This window comes from Cyrtonyx montezumae, unplaced genomic scaffold (assembly GCF_038088225.1).
Source record: "Cyrtonyx montezumae isolate F1298 unplaced genomic scaffold, pur_monq_1.0 scaffold_1, whole genome shotgun sequence".
NCBI classification, from domain to species: Eukaryota; Metazoa; Chordata; class Aves; order Galliformes; family Odontophoridae; genus Cyrtonyx; species Cyrtonyx montezumae.
In genome coordinates, this window is record NW_027071825.1 from 18,301,408 (window position 1) to 18,322,934 (window position 21,527).

General features: G+C 38.8%; 1 protein-coding gene and 1 pseudogene across 2 annotated transcripts; one reads left to right on the forward strand and one right to left on the reverse strand.

The window, feature by feature from the left end:
• Window positions 1-245: 245 nt before the first annotated feature.
• RNPC3 (RNA binding region (RNP1, RRM) containing 3) lies at window positions 246-13,871 on the forward strand. 2 transcript variants are annotated; one of them, XM_065742591.1, is made up of 15 exons: window positions 246-449; window positions 776-823; window positions 2,456-2,574; window positions 3,639-3,719; window positions 4,370-4,481; window positions 4,948-5,016; window positions 5,662-5,810; window positions 6,512-6,637; window positions 7,237-7,373; window positions 8,204-8,365; window positions 8,518-8,612; window positions 8,693-8,751; window positions 9,375-9,507; window positions 10,204-10,276; window positions 12,759-13,871. In XM_065742591.1, exons 1-14 carry the CDS (start codon window positions 246-248, stop codon window positions 10,261-10,263), a joined length of 1,554 nt encoding a protein of 517 aa, XP_065598663.1. In that variant the 3' UTR covers window positions 10,264-10,276; window positions 12,759-13,871. The 2 variants fall into 2 exon arrangements, with proteins under 2 accessions (XP_065598663.1, XP_065598653.1); XM_065742581.1 differs by having other exon boundaries at window positions 13,646-13,871.
• A 5,193-nt stretch (window positions 13,872-19,064) lies between these two features.
• LOC136054610 (uncharacterized) lies at window positions 19,065-20,636 on the reverse strand (annotated as a pseudogene).
• Between the last annotated feature and the right edge of the window lie 891 nt (window positions 20,637-21,527).

A 21,527-nucleotide genomic window follows, 5' to 3' on the forward strand; every position in this document is an offset into this window, starting at 1 on the left:
GCAGCTACAAACAGGCTGCGCCATCTGACGCGAGCCAGCGAGTCACACGGAGCAGTCGCCACCACTCGACCAGCCGCAATCGCTTCCCGCCCAAACCCGACCCGCCCCCGCGTCACGCGTCACGCCCTGGGCGTGACGCCCCAGCGGCGGAGGCGTCTAGCGCCGCCGGCCTGCCCGGCTGTGGGAGGTGGCTTCTGTTCTCGCGCGACTTGTGGCTTCGTCTCCGCTTCCGGCCTCGCGCTGCAATGGCGGCGTCGGGCGGCGAGGAGGGGCGGGCGGGTGGCGCGGCGCTAGGTGCGGGGCCGTTCCATCTCGGTGTGGCACGACGCCGTGGCCGGACGCTCCTCGTGCGGCATCTGCCCGCCGAGCTGACGGCGGCGGAGAAGGAGGACCTGCTGCAGCACTTCGGGGCGGTGGCCGTGCGCGTCCTGTCGGACCACGGGCGCCTGGTGAGAGCGCGGGCGGGAGGAGGCGGCCTAGGCCGCGCGCATTCTCAAGGGCTCCTTGTGACCCGGAGGGCATCGGCCTTGGCCGGCTTTGGAAGGAGTGGGGGGGCCGCGGGGTGCTCATTGGGAGGTCAGGGGTACGCCCCGCAGCTCTGCCTTATAGGCAGTATCACTGCTCCGACTGCCCAGAAATGCAAAGTTCTTATCCTGAATCCTTACAAAGGATGTGCCCCAAGCATTTACCATACGCTGTAGTTAGAGAAGCGGTAACTGGAAGTTTTCTTAATTTTCTTTTTGATTTTAACTCAGTATGACATTTTGTTTTCCAGAAACATACTGCTTTTGCTACTTTTCCTAGTGAAAATGCTGCTGTAAAGGTTTGTATTCAAGTTTGCTATTAAATGCTTTAGCAAAGGGATTCTCTGAATTTCCAGTTTTGTTGCAGAATGTTTTACGTGTGATCTAGTGTAGAGCAGTATAAAATATTACTATTTTAGGAGTGTCCTGTTTTCATCTGGGACTGAATTGATTTACTTCATGGTATCTGGTGTGACACCGTGTTTTGGCTTTAGGGGGAAACCAGTGTTGGTAACAGACAGATGTTTTAGTTGTTATTGAGCAGTACTGTACAGAACCAAGGATGTTTCAGTTTCTCATACTGCACTGCCAGTTTAGGGGGTGGGTAGTACAAAGAGCTGGAAGGAGACAGAATTAGGACAGATGACATAAACTGGCTAAAGGATATTCCGTAAACCTTGAAAAATGGAGGCGAGTTGGCTAGACAGGCAGCTGCTGCCTGGGGACTGGCTGGGCATCGGTCAGCAGGTGGTTAGCAACTATATGTATTTGCAAATGATACACAAAAATGTATAAACTTCATATGTATGTATAATATAATTACCATTAATTCTCTCTGCCATTTTCACAAATAGCTCTTATCTCAGCCTGTGAGTTTTTTTTTCTGACTCTCTCCTGTCCTTCTAGGGGGGAAGTGGGTGTGAGTAAAAGGCTGCTTGGTGTTTAGCTGCTTGTAGGGTAAACCACAACAAGGAGAAGGATTTGCAAAAGAAACACTTGCATAGAATCATAGGAAAGATGGATTGAAAGGGCTCTTTGGATGTCATCTTTGGAAGATATTAAAAAGTCCAGCCTGTTACTTAGAGCAGGACAAACTCACATGAGATGGTGCTGATGGGATTTTGTCTAGGATGTTTTGTGCATTCTTGTGTAAGCTGTAAAACAAACTTAAGTTGCTTGTCTTGTGCTCACTTGGGTGTGTGAAAAAATTCAGATGTAGTGAAGTAAATAATTCAAGGCTGCCTTGCATGCTCAACCTCAGTAATAAGAAAAATGTGGTGCTGATGGGAAACGTGAACGTAAATAGATAGTACTAATGATGCCTTTTAAATCTGGCTGATGAAAAGCATCTGTCCTGAATTCTACTCTTATATTCTAGCCTGTTTTATTAGGTCATACTGTAAAGGAATATTGAAAAAAGGTGCAAAGACTGTGAGATAAACAGTGGTGGTTTTAGGTTGCTTTACGTCTGTTGTTTGCAGGCTGTCAAGACTTGCAGAAAACTAGAGCTTCATAGTGTGATGGTTAGGCATCGTGATTTAGAAATTCTGGTGGACTACAGCATGTGCGTAGTTTGTAAGAGAGGGGTTTGTTTCTTGAAATCATGGAGATTTACTAGTCTGTGTAGTAAGTGTTGTTAAGGCTGCAGCCCCACTGCTGTGTTCAAATGACCTAGGTGTCTGCAACAGTTCTAGCTGTGCAGTCTCATCATTTTCCTTCCTGCTGGCAAGAAAGAGACTGCCAAAAGCAGCTGTATGATAATAGGAACTGTGGGTCACTACCTGTGCTTATAGTGGCACAGGGTTACCTTGAAAGCAGTTGGGACTGCATCCTATTGCAGGGTTGCCTAGTAAATTTAAAACAGTCTTGCTTTGAAACAGCCTGATGTTTTTCCTCTTCTCTTTCCTTTTTTTCATTGTTATCATTTGAAGGCTTTGTCAAGACTGCATCAGCTGAAACTTTTAGGGCATACTTTAGTGGTTGAATTTGCAAAGGAGCAAGATAGCGTGCAGGTACTTAGCCAGCCTTCGCTCTCAGACAAATGTAAAAGGTATGTGGATAATTGTGTGTGGTCAAGGTAAAGAAATTCTGTACTCATAACATTTTCTTAATACTGTTAAGTAAAAGGATAAATCATAGCCTTTTAGTAATGTTAATAGGTGGGTTCAAATCTGTAGATAAGCGATTACATTCCTCCCATTAGTATTGTTCCATTCATTCTTGAAATAATCCCCATCCTTATTCCTGTGGATTCATCTTTCACTAGCAGATAGTTCTGCATGTTTTCATACAGAGCAAGACTCCAGTCTGTGTAAGATCATCTCTGTGATATGCAGGTTCCCTGTGCTGAAGGAGTCTCTTCTGCTTCTCTTTTGTGTCAGTGTAGTTTCATTTTGCTATCAGAAAGTATGTGCAATGTTTTCCTGATGTTTCTTTCTAATCTAATCAGGAGTCAGGCAAAATTGATACATGCAGGTATGATTGCATAGGGCTATCCTATCTAAGTTGGCATGTATCTATGTTGAAGCATGAGCAGGTCAAATATTAAACTGAGTCTCTATTCAAATGTATAAAGAATATATGAATAAAAATACAAAAGTAAAACCTACTTTTAGTATCATCAAGAAATGCAGTAGTTTGGATTTCAAATATTTGTCAACCATTTAATTAAAAAGACAAATTGTTTAGTTAAGTTTTCAGGCTTATCTGTACACTGCAACAAAGTGATAAAAAGCTATGTGATTTGTGCCTCATTAAAATCAATTGTAGAGCTTTTGAAAATTAGTCTGCTCTAAATATGAACAAATCAATAGCAGTACTTTTTATCTTACAACTTTTGAACAAAGAGTAATGTGAAATAATTTTGGTTCTCTTCCTGTGGGTAGATTTAAATGAGAAATGTTTAAATACAGGGAGACTTTTCAGTATGGATAAATATTTATTTGCATAGGTTTGGAGATGTGGCTGCTGTGTTTGCTGTAGAAATGTCATTGATAAAAGTTCTAAAAATACTATACAGATCTATTTCTTTTATTTTCTGAATAATTGAGGTGAAAAGTTTTATGGAAGGCAGTTAACTTTTTCCCTGTTTTAATTAATGCTGTTATTTTTTAGTTCAGAAGAGCCGGTGAAAGAAGAAGAGAAGAGAGAACCAAGCTGCCTTAAAATAGAGAATGGAATTGCACCTACCCATGGGTTAATATTTTGAACTTAACTTTTTTTTTCTTGTAAAGTTTTATTTTGAGAAAATTGTTATATACTGTTGAACAAGACAGAATGTAGTAACTTTGTTTTCTAGTATGCTGCTTTTCTACATGTGTAGGTGTAAATATTTTTTGTAAAGACAAAATCATAGTTATTCAAGTTTAAAAGCCTTATAGTTGAGTAGTGACTGATACTTTGAGACATGAAGCTATAGGTTGCACTATAGCTGCACTAAAAGCTAACTGCACTAGAAGTGCAGTTTGTCACTTTTTCAAGAGAAGTTTGGCAGCTGAGTGGGCTCTTAATGGTAATAGCAGAATATAATTGATGTTTGGTTTTTATACAGTTTGGTCTTTTTTTCTCCATTTGTTTTTTGACCTACGTGAAGAATATTTGGGGGGGGGGCTAAATAATCCAGCACTTTGAGTTTTGGGTTTATGGTGTTTAAAGATCTATTCCCTAATGTTGAAAACTGGTGGTCCAGTCAGTCAAAATGATACATAACTGTTCTGGGGCAAATGGTAATATTTCAGTGATGTTTCAAATGTAACTTACAGGTAGAACTTTAGTAACCATTAATTGTTATCAGTTATTTTGTGGTAATGGTGCTAAGATTCATTGTTTTTATTCTTTTTTCTCAGCCTCACATTTCCTATCAATTCTTGCCTCAAATATCTGTATCCACCACCTTCAAGTACAATTCTAGCAAATATAGCAAATGCCTTGGCAAGTGTGCCCAAGTTTTATGTCCAGGTAAGTAAAAAGAAAAGCAAAAAAGAAAGTATAAAAATAAATACATCCTTTTTTCGCTTTTAATTATCCACAGAAATAATTTTTGATGTATTAAATACAAGTTAGTTGTACTGTGATAGTGTTAACCTGTGTAAATTCTTTGCTATCTTAAGACTTCATTGAACATAACAAACTGCTACTTCACTGATGTGGAAGGCTTAACTGGATGTAATCTTCTGAGTTATGAACAGTTATAATTTCATAGTGTGATGTTTTATGTACTTCTTACTAGCCTTTTTAGCATATTGCTTGTATTTACCATTATTGTTGCATCTCATTTCCTGGCTTTCACATTTTTTAGTAACCTGTGTAGTTGTGCTGTCATTAAAAGTACTCACTTAGACCTGTCAGAAGTAATCAGCTGTGATATCAAACAAGGAACTATATGTATTTCTCTAATGAAAGTATTAACCTTGAATCATTCCAGGTGCTTCATCTTATGAACAAAATGAATCTTCCTCCACCTTTTGGACCAATTACTGCTCGCCCTCCCATGGTAACTTTTTAAATATACGTATTGGGTACTGGAAAAAGGCTTTGCAATTATATAATATATAAAATATAAGAAATGTGATAAGAGATCCAGAGTTCAAACTTCCAAAAATGATTTTGTGCATAGGTAATTCCTTCTAATATGTGATTTCCATAACCTTAATGAAAAATCAAATTCCTTTCTTGAAATTCTTGTTGCTTATAGATAGGGTGTACTTCTGATAGTTGTTTAAAAAGTTTGATGTAGGAACTAAAATAGTTTAGTAGCTCAGGGCTCTCTTTTTTAGGGTTTTGAAAAACAAACTTCATACACTGTACAAGCAAATAAACACAGGGATCTAGTTTCTATTTTATATTTAACTCCTAAAATTAAAAGAATGAAGACATAAACTTGTATGTATTGGAAAGCAGCAAATGTGGGGTTTTTTTACTGCAAATCTGTAATTACTGGTTTTGTTTATCAAAATGGTGTATAAGTCTATATAAATAAGTATTTACATGTGCACTACAAATGTACTCTGTAAAGCTGTTTCTTACTATCTTGTAATGTATCAATTTGACTTTTTATTATACACAAAGGAAAATAAGATCCACAAAGTTTTTACTTGTAAAAATCTTTCATCACTTTTTTTATTCTTCTCATTACAAGTATGAAGAGTATTTACCAGTGCCTGTGCCTCCCCCACCAATTCCACCTCTGCCTCCTGAAGAGCCTCCTTTGCCTGAAGAGGAAGAAGAGCAAATATCTAGTGGAGATGAATCAGAATATCAAAGTGATAATGAGGAGGAAAAAGAGAGGTGTGTGTTTTACAGTCTTTTTTTAATACATTGTTTTTACTTATCTGGATACTAGTTCAGCCACTGGTTAAATCTCTGATCACTTGCAGCCTGTAGATAGTCTTTTCTGATGTGTAAGGAAGCTCCAGAGTGAGTAAATAATGGAAGGACAGTGCTGTTTTGAATGATAGTAGGAGGATGAATGTGGCCACGTGGCACACACAAATTAGGATTTCTTAACATTGTCTGAAAAAAGCAATCCAAAAACTCATAGTGAAAAGAGTGTGCAGGTACAATGAATGAAGCAATAAATTGTTTTCTGGTTTTCTTCATTTTAGGGAGTAAATTACTCAGCCTAAATAATTTTGCTTCCTGACTTCCAAAATGTTCTTTGTACATAGAGCAAGTGTTGCTACGAGAAATAATAATGGGAAGAGGTTGTGATTCTCTTGCAGCTTTGGGAATAAATTACATTAGAGCTGTTGTTAAGCCTTAAAACAGTACTCAATGAAGAAATTTTTTTAATCTGCTATTAAAAATGAAATAAAAAGTAAATGAGAAAGTAACGAGGTATATTTGTCAATGTATTTTTTTAATATATTATGAAAAGTTGCATTTCAAGGGCTTCAAGGAAGAGAGAAGGACTATATTTACATGTGAGTATTCTCAAATAAGATGTGGACCAATCTGGATTTTTTTTAACTTTGTTTTATTTATAATAGATTGACCAAATTGATGGAATTGGCGACCCTTCAACCTAAAAGACCAATAAACACAAAGAAGCGTGGTGTTAGAAAAAAGCAGAGAATTAAGGACTTGCTGAATGTTCCCACATGCACTCCCCACAGGTTTGTGTTATTGTCCACTTGCATATTTTCAGAAAAATATTCTTTTTGCTAAATGTCTTTTTCTGCATTGTTTTCTCTATGGTATTGTTTTAATAAAAATATTCTTCTCTGGTTCATAACTTGGACCTAATTGCTAGCAAGGTCACATTGTTATGTAAAGTCTGTTCAAAAACTTAGTGTGTGAAGTGTGCCTACTTCTGTCTCTTTCTTTTGCTGTCAAAAAAAATTTGTATAAAAAAATCAAGTTTGTGTTACAGTGCTGACAGAAGTGATCAGTATGTACTGCTTGAGGTAATTCTAAAAAAGAAAAAAATGGGGGGGGAGGAGAAGAATAAGAACTGATTTCGTTTAGATCATCTTGATTTTTGAAATTGCAGTACTGTGGCACAGTAGCTGCTGGAGTTTCTATCTAGTAATTATCGGTTGTGAATACAAGTTTGTCTGTTCATTTTAGCAGCCTTCTTCTTCCTGAAATTGGGTTGGAATGTTTTCTCACTGTGTGAGAGCAGCATCAGTACCAGTTATGAAAAGCTGTCAGTAACATAAACAAGAAAAATAAGCGCCTGTCTGAATCTTTAACATATTGTTGTTTTAAACAGTAATTTGCACCCTGCCCTGTCACCTTCAGATGTCTTTGAGCAACCGCAGCATGTAGGTCATAAAAAGATTGAGTTCCATATTACTACTGACATCCCATCTGTTCTTCAGACAAAATCTGAAAGAGAAGAAAACATTGGTAAGCATTTGTACTTCAGATTTATTTAACGTGAACTTCATGTGGTTTCAGTGTACAGAAGTCTGCTAAAATTCAGAGCCCGGAATCCTATTCATTCTTCTTTTGTATTGGAGGCTATATCTTAGGCAGTATACATCAGAGTTTAAGAATCCAGCTTGCATCTGGTCTGTGTTTGTTGCTTTTCCTGTGTTAAGGTGAGCTCTGTGCTTTCATATGTTGCAGGATGTGGAGGATTTTGGAGGTCTTTCTGTACTGTAGTATGTGTGTATATGGTGAACTGCACCTTTTTTGTTGTTTGTTTTTATTTTTAACTTTTGTTTGCCTGTAGCAAGTACAGTACAAATGCATTCTCAGTATTTTATCTTGTAATTGAATGGATCAAGTTTTAGATTTTCATTTTCTAGCTCTAAGAGCTGGAATTTTAAGATAGTTGCCAGCTTCTTCTCTGTATTACACTGATAATCTGCAGTAAAAATGCTGGGCAGTGCCAGCAGTGAGGGTGTGATGGTTTCTTGTAGGGTTAGTCTGCTTTTTCAGTATTTTACATCTTCTTTAAATGAAAATTAAGTGAACCAATAATACAGGCTTGAACAGTAGGCCTGTTTAATTTAATTAGTTAAACTGCCATAGGCTGTGACTTTTCTTGGTACTACAGTTGATTTTGTAGAACAAATTTTATTTGTCAGGAATTAAGACTTTCCTTACGGATGCATTCGGATTTCTTTACAATCTGATATATTTAAATGTTAATAAAATGGATGTACTGTTAGCCTGTTGTTCCTCATGTGAACAATCATCTGAACCTCTTTTATCGTGTGTTCAAATTACAGATCTTTATGCTACCACAGAAGAAATCAATAACACAGGATTTGGAAGGATTTTCCCAACTCCTAGCTCAAATGATAAAATGGAAACAGAGGAAGAAGATGATGAAATACCATCAGAGTTTATTTCTAGAAGAGAACTAGAAAAAAACAGACTTTCTAGAGAAGGTATAGCTATGAGAATAAAATATGTGATAGTAGCTGTTTGCTTTGTTGTAATAAAAAGTTTAAGTATTGTCTCTTAATTTACCACATATTTAATAATTTGTTTTGTACTGAGTAAAAATATAAAACAGTTGTCTATTTTTGTCTTCTTCAAGAAATGGAAAAATTTTCTGTTTTCAAAAACTATGAGCCAGGTGAACCAAATTGCAGGATATATGTGAAGAATTTGGCTAAACAAGTGCAAGAAAAGGTATGTAAACAAGAAGAATAAAGTATTTACCAAAAAGGCTTTTTAGCAACTTCCTTCTTACATCCATCCTTTAATTCCAGGATCTCAAGTTCATTTTTGGAAGATACGTTGACTTCCAGTCAGAAATGGAGCGAAATATGTAAGTTAAAATGAAATCTTTATTAACTTTATAAACTTTTTCTGCAGGAGCAGGAACATAACATCCCTCTATACTCAGCCCTGGTGAGGCTGCACCTCAAGTACAGTGCTTTGTTTTGGGCCCCTCACTACAAGAAAGTGTAGTGTGCCCAGAGAAGGGCAATGAAGCTGCTGAGGAATCTGGAGCACAAGTCTTATGTGGAGAGGCTGAGGGAGCTGGGATTGTTTCCTCTGGAGAAGAGGAGACCCAGGAGGGACCTTATCTCTCTCTACAATTCCCTGAAAAGAGGTTGTGGTGAGATGGGGGGGTCGGCTTCTTCTCTCATGTAACTAGTAGTAGGATGAGTTGGATTGGCCTCAAGTTGCACTGGGGGGATTTAGGTTGGACATGGAGTGTATTTTTCTCCAGAAGAATGGTCAGACACAGAAACAGACTGCCCAGGAAGGTGTTTGACTCATTCTTAGAGGTGTTCAATGTTTAAATGTTGTACTGAGAGACATGGTTTACCGGGGAAATACTGGTGGTAGGTGGATGATGGGACTGGATATTTTGGAGGTAGTTTCCAACTGTGGTGATTCTGTGATTTTATTTTATGATTTCCTAAATCTTTTTTTTTTCTCTAGGTTTGATATACGTTTGATGAAAGAAGGCCGTATGAAGGGTCAGGCTTTTGTTGGACTTCCTAATGAAAAAGCAGCTGCTAAAGCTTTAAAAGAAGCAAATGGATATGTCTTATTTGAAAAACCCATGGTCGTTGTATCTTTTTTCTTCAGATACATACATTGCGTTCTTTTTAAATTCTGTCTGTATAGTTTTGAGTTTGTAGAGTGTTCTACTTGTGTTAGAAATCTCTATAAAGAAGAGATAATGTTAGGAAAACTAGACAGCAAAACCTAGTGTACTATTGTAAAATTTATTGTATCTTAAAAATAAATAGGGGGACCTTTTGTGAAATAGGAAAGTAAATCAGCCTTACTTAAGAGTTAATTATTTTTCTGTTCTTTACTCTTTGATCCTGCCAACCCAAACCAAAAGATAATTTAAAACATATAGCCATTGCATTTAAATTACATAGGGTTTTTGAATTGTTTAAACCTGTTAGCAGGTTTGGGAAGTGTTTGTTTTGCTTTGTTGGTTGGGTGTTTCTATTTATTTTTTTATCATCACATACACATCCCCCCCTAAGTAACTGATTTGTATATAATTGTATATGTATATGTGGGGATTTCTATACTTCTTTGATTGGATTGCCCTGTTGTTTAACTTTAAAATCTTTTTTTTACCCTTTCTTATTTTTGAATTAAATGTTCCATAGATTTTTGTGATCTCTAGGATATGCTCTGTTAAAGTGTACTACAGTTCAGTCAGGTCCTAGTTTTGACTAGGATTGTGTTGCGTCTTGATTGACTTCTGCTTATTTATTGACGCTTGTAGTCCTTAACAGAATCTCAGCAATTTGCTCGTTCAGCTAGACCAAAGCAGGATTCCAACGAAGTTAAAAGAAAAAAATAGAACATAGTAAAAGGTATGGATTCTTTGCCTAAAAATTGTTTTGGTTTTTTTTTCATTTTGGTGGCTTTCTTTGTTTTATTCTTTTTATGGTTGTTTTAGGTATAGCGGTGGTGAAAGAGAAATACTCCATACAAAACTATTTTATAAAATGTGCTCTTGTATTAGGAAACCATTCTGTAGGATATGTAGTTGTTATAAGATTAAATATTGCTTCTGTCTCTGTTATAGAAACCTAAACTATGTTGTTTTCCTAATCGTGAGATCGTAGGATAGGTATCTGTATTTTCTGAACCTTAATCCTGTCAGGTTGGAACCTGGGGGGATTGACCTCATGGAATGTAAGCTTTTACATTTTTAATAATGTTCAGTGATTTTTGGATTCAAAAGGAGTGGCATCTTTGCTCTTTCCTGTCCTCAGTCCCACCATGCATACTGTAAGGCTATTTCAGATACCTGTTTGCTGCAATAAACTTGCTTCTGCTGCCTCTGTAAATGAGATCTTAGTGCTATTGCAGCATCCTTTAAACTTGTCTGATTTAGGAATGTTAGTGTTTCAGAAAATGTTACTTAATATTGCACTAATTGAGGCTTCCTTCGCTACGGAGTGCACTGGTGCTGATTTTTTTTTTATCATTTATCTAAACTGATGAGAAATTAATTTCTAGCAGAACGTAATCACTTCATATTGTACAGCTTCACTTCACTAGTGCTTACTCTCAACTATTTGCTTTATACTAAAGTAACTTAAGCAAAATCGGCTCAAATTTAATTGTGAAGAATTTCATGGCCCCCAAAATTTCGGGTAGTGAATTGTCTCAGATTTGCACTGTTTACTTCATGTGATAGCACAGAACCACTTTGTTCTCAGCCTGAACCCTTTGATAAGGTAGCGAGCTCAAATTTGAAGAGCATTTTATCTGAAATGTGCATTACGACTGAACATCATTCTGGTTATCCATCTCTTGATCTTAGAATTTAAAGCTCAGGTTGAGTGCTTTAGAAAAACGTTGCTTACTCCTGTATGTTTTTTAATCTGGATGTCTTTATTTAGAAAAAAAACTCTGTTTGAAATGTGAACAAGTGGTTTAAATATTTAAAAATTGTTTTGATTCCCTAGGTATTGTTATTGTGAGGGTAGTGTTTCTATTTGCTACTTCAGTTGTAGGCTTCTTGTTCTGTCTGCTGACTTCTCATCAGGTCTCAGTTGAGCTTGTTTACCTCATTTCTAAGGTGCTGTTTGGTCTTACAGGTCCTTCTTTGACTTATAGGTCTTGCAAACCACAAATGAATATCTTTGGTTTAATAAAAGATGACTTGTTTTTACAGGTGTTGTTCTGTGCTGATTACTAAAAGCAGATGAATGAGCTTTGATTCTAAGCTGTTAGAAACAAGGGTGTGTGAATTGTTTCACTCTTATTCCTTCCTAGTTAAATAAATAAAAAGTATTCTATTTTCTCTAGTGTGTGATAAGAAGAATGTTAAAGTTTTTTTAATTGGAAAAGGAAACAGTGTATTTTTTATGTAGTGGAAAGCTTTAGAAGTAAAATCTTAAACACTAATTTTAGGCATTTCATGTCTTTCCAGCCAGCTTAGTGCATTAAATTTGATTCTGACTTTATTAAGCATGCTAAATAATACTTGATCTGCATAAAGACAATAACCAGGTGCTTACTATGTTACTAATCATATTGATTTCAACTCAGAAGCTTTTTTTAAAGTGAGCAATCGCTCAAGACTTATTTGTACATCTGAAAGTTTGCTGACATCTGCTGCTACATCTGAGAGGTTGCTTTGGTGTCATGGGTTTAGTAAATTGTGGATAAGATGGGCTTCTTCCACGCCTTGACTGTTAATATGTGACAGTCACATAATGCACCACAGACTAATTGACATCCCCTAAGAATCCTAGGCAAAGTACAAGTTATTTCTTTCACTTGCATGCTAATGATGAGACAGAACCCTTTTTCTGCACTGGATGTGTTTTTCTTCCTATGTCTGCTGAAATACTTTGAATGCTAATTTGTCATGCAGAATTCCTTTATATAAATTTGACACTTATGCAGACACTTGTGGAACTTCAAACTTGATTTATACCGTGTCACAGTGTTGTTTTTTCCTTTCTGTAAGGAGATTGAATTTATATAAGTTAAAAATTTGATTTTTTTTAAACAGGAAGAAGCTGTGATTAATTCATAAACATTATTGCAAATTATTACTTTCTCTATAAATGTTTCCTATTTGTAGAGAAAATAACACATAGTGGTTTATTAGAATACTGTGTGACTTATTGCTAACTGAAATGCCTAAAGATGGATTTTCTTTTGAATATGGAGTTTTTGTTGATGGGTTCACCAGACTTCATCAAATCTCACAATGGGTTGAAAGTGTGTTTTATTAAGTTATACATTTTTGTTTATGATAGGTAACATAAAGTTAATGTGTGTGCAATTTTGAGATTAAGTAAAATTAAACAACATTCTGCTGTTCTTCTTTAGAAACATTCCTGCGTAAATACTGCAGTAATACTGTCATGCAGAGTGTATCCTTTCTTGTTGTATCCTTTTATGTGCAATGTTTCCCATAGCACTCAACCACCTCTAAGTTCTCACCTAGAATAGGTTTGGGGAGGAGCTTATGCATTTTAAAATCAAATTAATCTATCAATTTAAAAAGTAGCACTTTTCCAGGGAAAAAAAAAAAAAGTTATCTGTTGGGTGAACAGTTGCAATGAACTTTCCTAATCTTAGAAGGTGGCTTTCACCTTTCTTCTCAAAGGTCATATAATTTATTTAATCTCTGATACAGTTCCTTAGCTTGTCTGAGCTAGAAGTGTGTCACTGATGTGTGTGGAGCTGTGCTGGGCTCAAACTGAGGATGTTGTCTTTTTCTTTAAATGAATAATTAGAATAATATTTTCATTTAAAATGTCAGAAAGCCATTATTAATGTTACTAAAGCGTTGATGTGTTTTTAGAACGTTTGATGACTGTTTTCTAGTGTATGAGAAACTGTGTCGATTTTCAGTTTGTACATTTGTCTTCATTTCTGAGCAGAGCAAAATCTTAAGTGTCTCACAGTGCAGTAATAGAGTTCAGAGTTGATCTATTAGCCACTGTTACTTTTTTGTTGTTTCTTTCATCCTTCTCTTCACTGAGGTAGTGTTGGTGGTAGTGACGTTTTCTTTTTTTGTGGATTTTGTATTACATTATCATTTTTTCATTTAATGTAAAATTAATACATCCTGTACTTGCTAAGTCAGTTTTTTTCAGATACTCTGAAAGTTTTATAATATTAACCATCTTTCCATTTATTTGCCAAAAGAAGGCATGTCAGTACTATTGTCTAGTTGTTCACACTGGTAACATGCCTTTGTGATGTTCCAGGTTCCTTTTGTGTTCCATCTCTTTCAAGAGTTCTGAAGCTTGGGGAAGAAGAGGTGTGATCATCGGGACTCTTGAACTGTGCGTAGAGCATTTCTAAAGTATTTAAGGCAGAGTGTATACTTCTCGTCTTAAAGATTCCAAGTATGCTTATATTGTCAGAAGACTTACATGATAAATGTATGTTAGTTTGCTTTTAAAGTCTAATAAATTATTTCCTTTCTCTTAATGTTTATGTTTTTCTTTTGTTGTGTGGTTTGTGAGTGGGAGGGAGGAGGAAGACACAAATACTTTGTTGCTACTGTAAGTTTAGGGTTCTTTGTTTACATTTTGTCCAACCTTTGTTGTAATTGTGTACAACGTGATTTAGGGTGTGTGTTTATAGGCACCAGAATGAACTTCTTCCATAAGCCTGTTCAACTGTTAATAGTTCAGGGTAAAATGATAGGTAAATCCAAGGATAATCTCATTTTAGTAAGCTTTTATTTTTCTTGGAGACCAAACAGTGCATTGGCATGAATTCATACTGTATCATCACTGTTTACTCATGACCTCTCCTTTTCCTGTTACGATGTTATACATCCTGGACCAGTGAGCTGCCTTTGTTGGGCTTGGGACACCCCATCTGTGGGTTGAGGCCACGTGCTGGGGTGTGACTGGTACTTCGGGGTGTTACATTGAGGATACGTGCGTTGCATTTCGGGTGCTCCCTAGATGACCTGGCGGCCTTCCGCTGTCCCTGAGCAGGAAATGGTTTAGGCTGAAGTGTCCTTGTTCACAGGTCCCTTTGCATAAGCTGCTTACACAAGCATTCCGTGCAAGCCTTCCCGCTGCCACGTGCCCTGCCTGAGGGCTGGGAGCACTGGAGCGGCATGAGAGGAAGATGCTGCGGGACTCAAGAGACGGAGTACTATTTAAACTAACAAAGAGAACGCGCCTTAATCCTGCTTCTCAGAAACGTCCGTTGCGAACCCGTTCCCGCCTTAGGACGGCCCCTCAGGCACGCGCTCGGTGCCGCCTCGTGCTTGCGCTGCGCTGCGCTCCAACGCCGTCCGCGTGAGGGGCGGCGCCGCGCGTCTGCGCGCGGCCATACGGCGCTGGGAGCCGAGCGGGGCTCACGTGGGAGCGGTGTCCCGGCACTGCGCGGCTTGGCGGAGTTGGCAGTCTGTCGCCGTTCGGCCCGGTAAGCACCGCGGGGGTGATGGGGGGTGGCCGCCGTTTCTCCGTCGGGCTGGTTTTGGTTTTGGTGTTTTTATCTGCTTGTTCCTTAATCGCTTCGCGGACTTCACTTTGAAGCCAAGAACGTTTTCAGGATGTTGTTTTTCTCACCACAAATAAATAAAATCCCCGGAACGAAACCAGTGCCACGCAACCCGGGAATAAATGAACGTGTTGCGAACGGTAAAAATCCGCGGTCTCTGTGGCACGGTACTCGGTGATGCTGCGGAGCTGGCGCGGTGCGTGCTGAAGGAGCGCTGCTCGAGCTGCGCGCTGCTTCGCACGGGCAAACGCAGTTCTGAAATGTAAGTGTAGTGCTGCAGTAATTTCTGTCGTGCCCGCGTACTCCAGTTTTAAACTGAAGGAGTGTCGCGGCTGCTGAGAAGTTGGTTTTGTATCGTGTCGTGTGAGGTATTTGCTGAATAGGAGACGCCAGGTACGAAAGACAACGATTAAAGTATGCGGTGCTAACGTAATATTCTATTTATTTATTTTTATTTCTTTTAAAAGTGTTGTTGTTTGTTTTGTTTTTTTTTTTGCTAGTATCTAATAGTGTTACTAATATTAATAGTGTTATTTTGGAAAATAGCAGCTGGGTTTTGTTGCCAGGTGCGGGCAGCACGGCCGTTGGGGTGGGGTCCGTTCCCTCCCACGTTCTCTGAATTGCAGTCAGCTGTGCTCTCCCTTCCAGCGGGAATACAGACCTCCCTTGAATTGTGAAAAACAGCCATTTTGAAGCTAGAACCCTCTGAAACTTGATCGTTATCTGTAACTTGATTTTGTTATTTAGTTCAAGTGAATAAGGGCACGGATCTGATTCCTTGCCAGTAAAAATTCAGTGTCTGTTTTGTTGATCATAATGTAGGTCCGCTCAAACAGAAAACACAAATGTGTGGAGCTGCAAATTTATGTCTGAGTTGTGTTTTGTGTATAAGAGTAGCAGCACTGTTCTGATCTGTGTACTCTGATGTAGAAAACAAAAACAAAAAAAAATCAGTATATGTGGCAAGGGGATAAAATCCTGCTTTAAAACCCAATAACAAAAACATATGGGACATTTTTCTGTAAGTAAACACCACTGTCTGGTAAATGGCATTTCTCATTAGAGAAAATCAAACTTCTTGGCTCATTCTCTGTTAATGTGTGTGTCGGGATGAAGAAGTGTTCTTCAGAGACAGAAACAACACAGAGCAGTTGCTTATGGGTGGAACTTATCTGTGTACTCTAGTAAAGAATTGTAAATAAAATTATTTACAAGCAGCAGATCAAACTAAATATATAGATCTAAATAACTGTCTGTGCGTGAGGTACAGTGACAGCTGAGAGCAATAGGCTATTTTGTGCTTGAATGTGCTCCAAAGAGTGCAGTTCCACTGAGAGCTGTGTATCTTCTGTGAAATAAAAACATGAGGGAAAGGGTGTATTTTTTTTTAGATTGTATAAGATTTATTTTTAAATGTTGTTTGAGTATCTGTATTATTGTTGGTCATAGTTTTCAGGGGTGCATTTTCAAATGTGTATTAAATTAGGAAAATGTTGATGTAGCAAGACAGAGGACCGTGTGTTCATGTTTAAATGTTCACTGAAGTTTTTAGTTTCCCCTGTGAAACTGACCAGGAATCTCCTTATTCCCTCCTTGCCCTGTATTGTTTCTGAGTTGTGATACATTTTTATGATGAATGGATACTTGGGGGAAAATATTTTGTTGTTACTTGCAGAAAGTGGTAGTTCAACTTATTGTTTACAGCAGATCTCTGTTGTAGCATTGAAAAGCAGGAAAGGAGATCTTAAGTAGCCTAATGTAAGCCTTGACAGTTGTTAGACTTCTGGTTTGCTCTGAGCTGTCTGTCTCTTATAGTGAGAGGATGGAGAGGAGAAGAGGAATCTGTATTTACATATAAATAAGTACAAATGCAACATGTACTTAGAAAATGCATTAGGAAGTACAGTTCCCATCTTAGCTTATCAGAAGATGATGTGGCTAGTTTCCTCTTCCGGAAAGCTCCCTAAGTACATTTGCAGAACTCTGCACCTGGGTACTGGGGGAGGAGACTTATTGATTAGGGAGCACTGCAGTATTTCTGCATGTGTTGTGCTGCATTCTCTGGGAAGAGTGTCGCCATGCAAGTTGTGCAGACAAGATGGGTTAAACTGAGTATTACTGGTTTTGAGTCCTTATGGTTGCTTCTGTATTGAAGAGATACTCTAGGATTCAGGCTTGTTTGAATGGCAGTTACGTGTATTGTGACCTCAAAAATATCTGGGTTTTCTTGGCAACCTCTTCTTCATGTCCTTTCTAAATATATACAGTGGGGAAAAAAGATACCTCAAGAATAGTGATACAGAATGCTGTACATTAAAATGGAAAATGAAATGCTAATTTCAGTCTATATAACCTATTCCCTTGCCATTTGTGGTTGTTTTTGGCTTTTATACTAATAAAAATCCTGTGCACACTAGAGACAGCATATATCAGACAATATCTAAATTTTAATCTGCAGAAAAATGAAGTTACCATTAAACATATGCAGTTGATATTAAAGAAATTAGTGCATAGAAACTTATCGGTAAAGTTTTGTTACTGTTAAGTCAGGTAATTTTTGTTAGCAGTGCCAGAAAGCACTGGGGATATTTCCACCGTAAGTGCTTCAAAGGCTACACGATTCAGAGTACAGTATATTTCCATGGATAGTATATATTCAATTATATATGAGACAATGAACATATACTCAGGGAGTGATTTATGAAGTTTCCAGTCTTCTATTCTATGGTATCTTGTCACACTCCAATATAAAGGAGGGAGACGAGGTTCTTGATTATATGTATACCCGGTGTGAGATTAAGAAGCGACGGTTCAAATGTTGGTCCAACCAGTTTATTACCAATATTGACCAGGGAGATGGGGAAGGGGAAGGTGAACACTGTTACCAATAAAGGTGATGGGGAAGGGAAAGCAAGTGACAGGAAGGAAGCAAGGATTTGTACAGTGCAGGGAAAGTCACCAGCCAGGATCCTAGGGGTGGTCTGGTTGCAAGTGGCTCTGATGGTCTGAGGCAGAAGAGCAGGGGTTGCAGAAGCGGGGAGAACAGCAGCAGCGACGGGCAGCCAGGAAGAAGCAGCAGGGTTCAGAAGAAAGCAGCAGGTCTCAAGCAGCAGGCCCAGGAGGGAGTCTGTCAGCAGCAGGGATCAGCTCGTAAGGGTTCAGATGGTAGAACACCTAATCTCATGGTGGTCGATCCCTCTTTTATCCTACATTTTTCTTGCCTAAGTGACAAATCCTGTGCTAGGATGCCAGGCAAGCATCTCCTGAGATGGCTATCTTCCCACGGAGATGAGTACCACACAAAAGAGTGTTCAGCAGCCATTGAGCTGCAACTTATCTTTCTTTCCTTGCCCCAGGACATGCCCATCTGCTTGTCCCTTAGACAAAGGATTTCACAACCCTTTCCCAGGACTAGCTTGGACATGTTCGGACATGTTCAGCAAATCAGCAAACTTTGAGGCAATGGTATAAAATAACAGTCTCTTACACTGCCCTGTGACTCAAAGGTTGCTTAAAAATTGGACACTGGTGATCCATGATGGTGAGAAAAAGATAGAAAGCAGAAGGGTAAAGGAGGGAGGGGTCAGGGAATCAAAAGTTTCATATAATTGCTACAGAAGATTTTTTAGTCTTGGTTACAATTGTTGCCCTGATATGTTTCACTTCTTCATTGGCAGAGGAGGTTGTAAAGTACATAGAAGATACGACACGTATTGATTGAATAAAATATGGTATCATACAAGAAACAAACATAAGAGTTGCAATAGCACACAATAAATAGAATAAAATACGTTTACCCATGGGCCACCTGGGAGCCAGGAGAAGAGGTCAGGGTCTGGGCTTTTCCAAGTTTGGACAGGAACATGTGCTATCTTTTAATTATTTAATTAATTTGTTTGATAACTTTCCCATTATCATAAATCTTCAGACAACAGGTAGAATAATTTAATTTGCCACAGACACCCCTTTTCAGTTAGCAGGTAGTCCAAAGCAATGCAATGGTGGAGTATTGCCGCCCGCATCTGTGAGGCTTGATCTGCAAGGAGATCAAGGGCATAACATCGGGCAGATTGCTCCAACATAACATACCCCAGTTCAGTTTACAAGTAGTTGTTTATATGCATGATGAAAACAAATCCAATAATGTCCCTTTAGTGGTAGTCATAAGCTTCTTAATAAACATCCACCCTTCACCCCCCACTCACTTGAGAGAGGTGAAGGAATTAAGTTTCCCAATGCCTCCGGTAGCTCTTCTGGTGCTGTGGGAGAGGCACTAGGACCTAGGGTTTTGCTTTCCTCAGATCTAGTCAGCCATCCAGTCACCAGCATGTCGAGCCTATCTGATGTCAGTCCATCCATCAAATTTCGTGGAATGCCCTTTTTTCAGCTCAGAGTCCAAAGACCATTACATTCATGTTCAATGCTTCGCCTACCTGTGGGCATGAAACCTTTTGAGTTCCGTTAAGCTTTGGGCTAGGTGGCCTGAGGGCAAGTCTGGCTGCTGCAAGCCTTACTTGGCTCAGATTTACCGGAGGATGAAACCACCGGCCCATATTTTCTTCCATAGTTAATTAACTCTTGGGCAACCTCCCCCTATATCCATACTTAGCATCCTGACTGCAGATGATTAGAGATTGCAGTTCCTTCTAACACTGCCCAAGTTCCTTCTCCCTGAGACATAGCCTGGATCTTTCCTTGCAATTGTATGCCAATGGGTTTCATCAATTCTGGAAGTCCTCTGATTAGAGGGGTCATTCTCTCAGGATCAACAGACATCATAATGGATGATTCGTGGTCTAACTGCAGCTTCCTGTCATACATCATTTGGAGACAGGCAGCCTTCTGAATATTCTCTACTAGTTGATCAACAGTTCCAGTAATGGCAAGGGGGTCTCCCCTTTCTAGGGGATTAAGGCCACCTGCCCAGTAGGCAACTCTCTGTGTAAGGGACCAAGGAACACGATTGTTACCAGTAGTTAAAAATACTCCTGGACCCCAATAACCTTCAGCCTCTTTTTTGGTTAAAGTTATCTGATCTTCACCTGTCAGGCTGATCCTCCCTCCATATGTACTCTGTTTCTGATTCTTTAGGAGAGCGGCCAAAATCTCTTTTCAATTTTGCTAGCTCAGTAGCAGAGAAAGGGATTTCTTTAATGTTCATTTGAGGATCTAAATCCTCACCATTATCGTACGAATATCAGTTTTTATTAAAGGATGCAATTGAGCTGGGGAGGCTTCCAATTTGTCTACACTTGCCTTTATACCTTGCAATTCCTCCCTTGGATATGTTTTCTCTTGAGGCACACTAGTACCCCTGGCATCCTTACCCGTTAACACTTCCCTTAAAGCTATTTGCAACAGATCAGAATTATGTTTTTCTACTTGCTCTTCTAGGTTTACAATTTGATTTTGCAGAGCTTTTATCAATTCCTGACTTACTTTAACTGATTCATGCAGTGCTTGTAAAGCTTGGCTGTCTGCTTTAAGGTGCTGGTCGCAGAATTCTACAGCTGCAACCAGAGCAGAGCCCAATACCGCACAAATAAATGCCTTCCCTTTTCCAGCTCGGGTACGAGCATTCTTTTGCAGAACACTAATACGGTCTGAAACGCTCTGCACGTTATACCAGTTCTGCCGTGCCCAGTGTACCCCTGTTAACGAGGGTCTAGCACCATGCTTTTCCAAAAGTTCAAAGAATACATCTTCACTACTCATTGTGGCACTGACGCTCATTTTCTTAATACCCAGAAAAGATCTACACCGAGGGAGAGAGGAGGTATTCAAAAGTGTAACTAACACCTCACCCCCACCCAGGGAGGCACAACACACCTATTAAACAAAGGTAAATACTGTTCCAATCACTCCTTCCTTTTGCGGAGAGGAGTACACAAAAAGACAAAAGCTAAAAAGAACACTTTTTTCTAAGGTAAATAAACTTCCTGGAGAGGTACACAGTTCCTCACTTCCCCAAGAGCCACACAGAAAGGTTTAGTTTTCAAACACCAAATGCAGAGAGGTCTTCCTGAGAAGGCATACATGTATTAGACAAATGATAATAGTAAAAAATTATTTCATAAGTCCTCGAGAGGTATACACATAAACAGTAAAGTTTCAGAATTTGGAGTGGTCTTCCTGGAGAGGTGCTCAACTTTGAGGCAGTGGTATAAAATAATAGTCTCTTACATATCTTCAACCATCCAGTGTCCTTTTAGCATCGTGACAGCCTAGCTGCCAGCCTTTTACTTCCTCACTTGTCCTCTAGATGAACTTTTTTCATTGACTCATGCTCATTAGGAGAACGCCTATTGTAAGTAATTTATAGGTACTAAAATTGTAACATTTGCTCACTCAGAACTCAGCCATTGTTTCTGGACATCTGCTTGTTCTTGGGTAGAGATAAGTTTGGCACCCTGTCTTTTAATGATATATAAAAGTTGAGGAGGATGGAGGGGAGTACCTTGATGTCTGCCTGTTGCATCTCAACCTAATCCCAGAGTGAGACAGGTCAGCCTTGCGTGGAGGCACTGGTTTTCATTATTGTGTTTGTTTTTTCTTGTCAAAACAGAATAGCCTTACACATGCTTTCAGGTCTGTAATGCTACATTCATAACTAGTTTTGTAAGC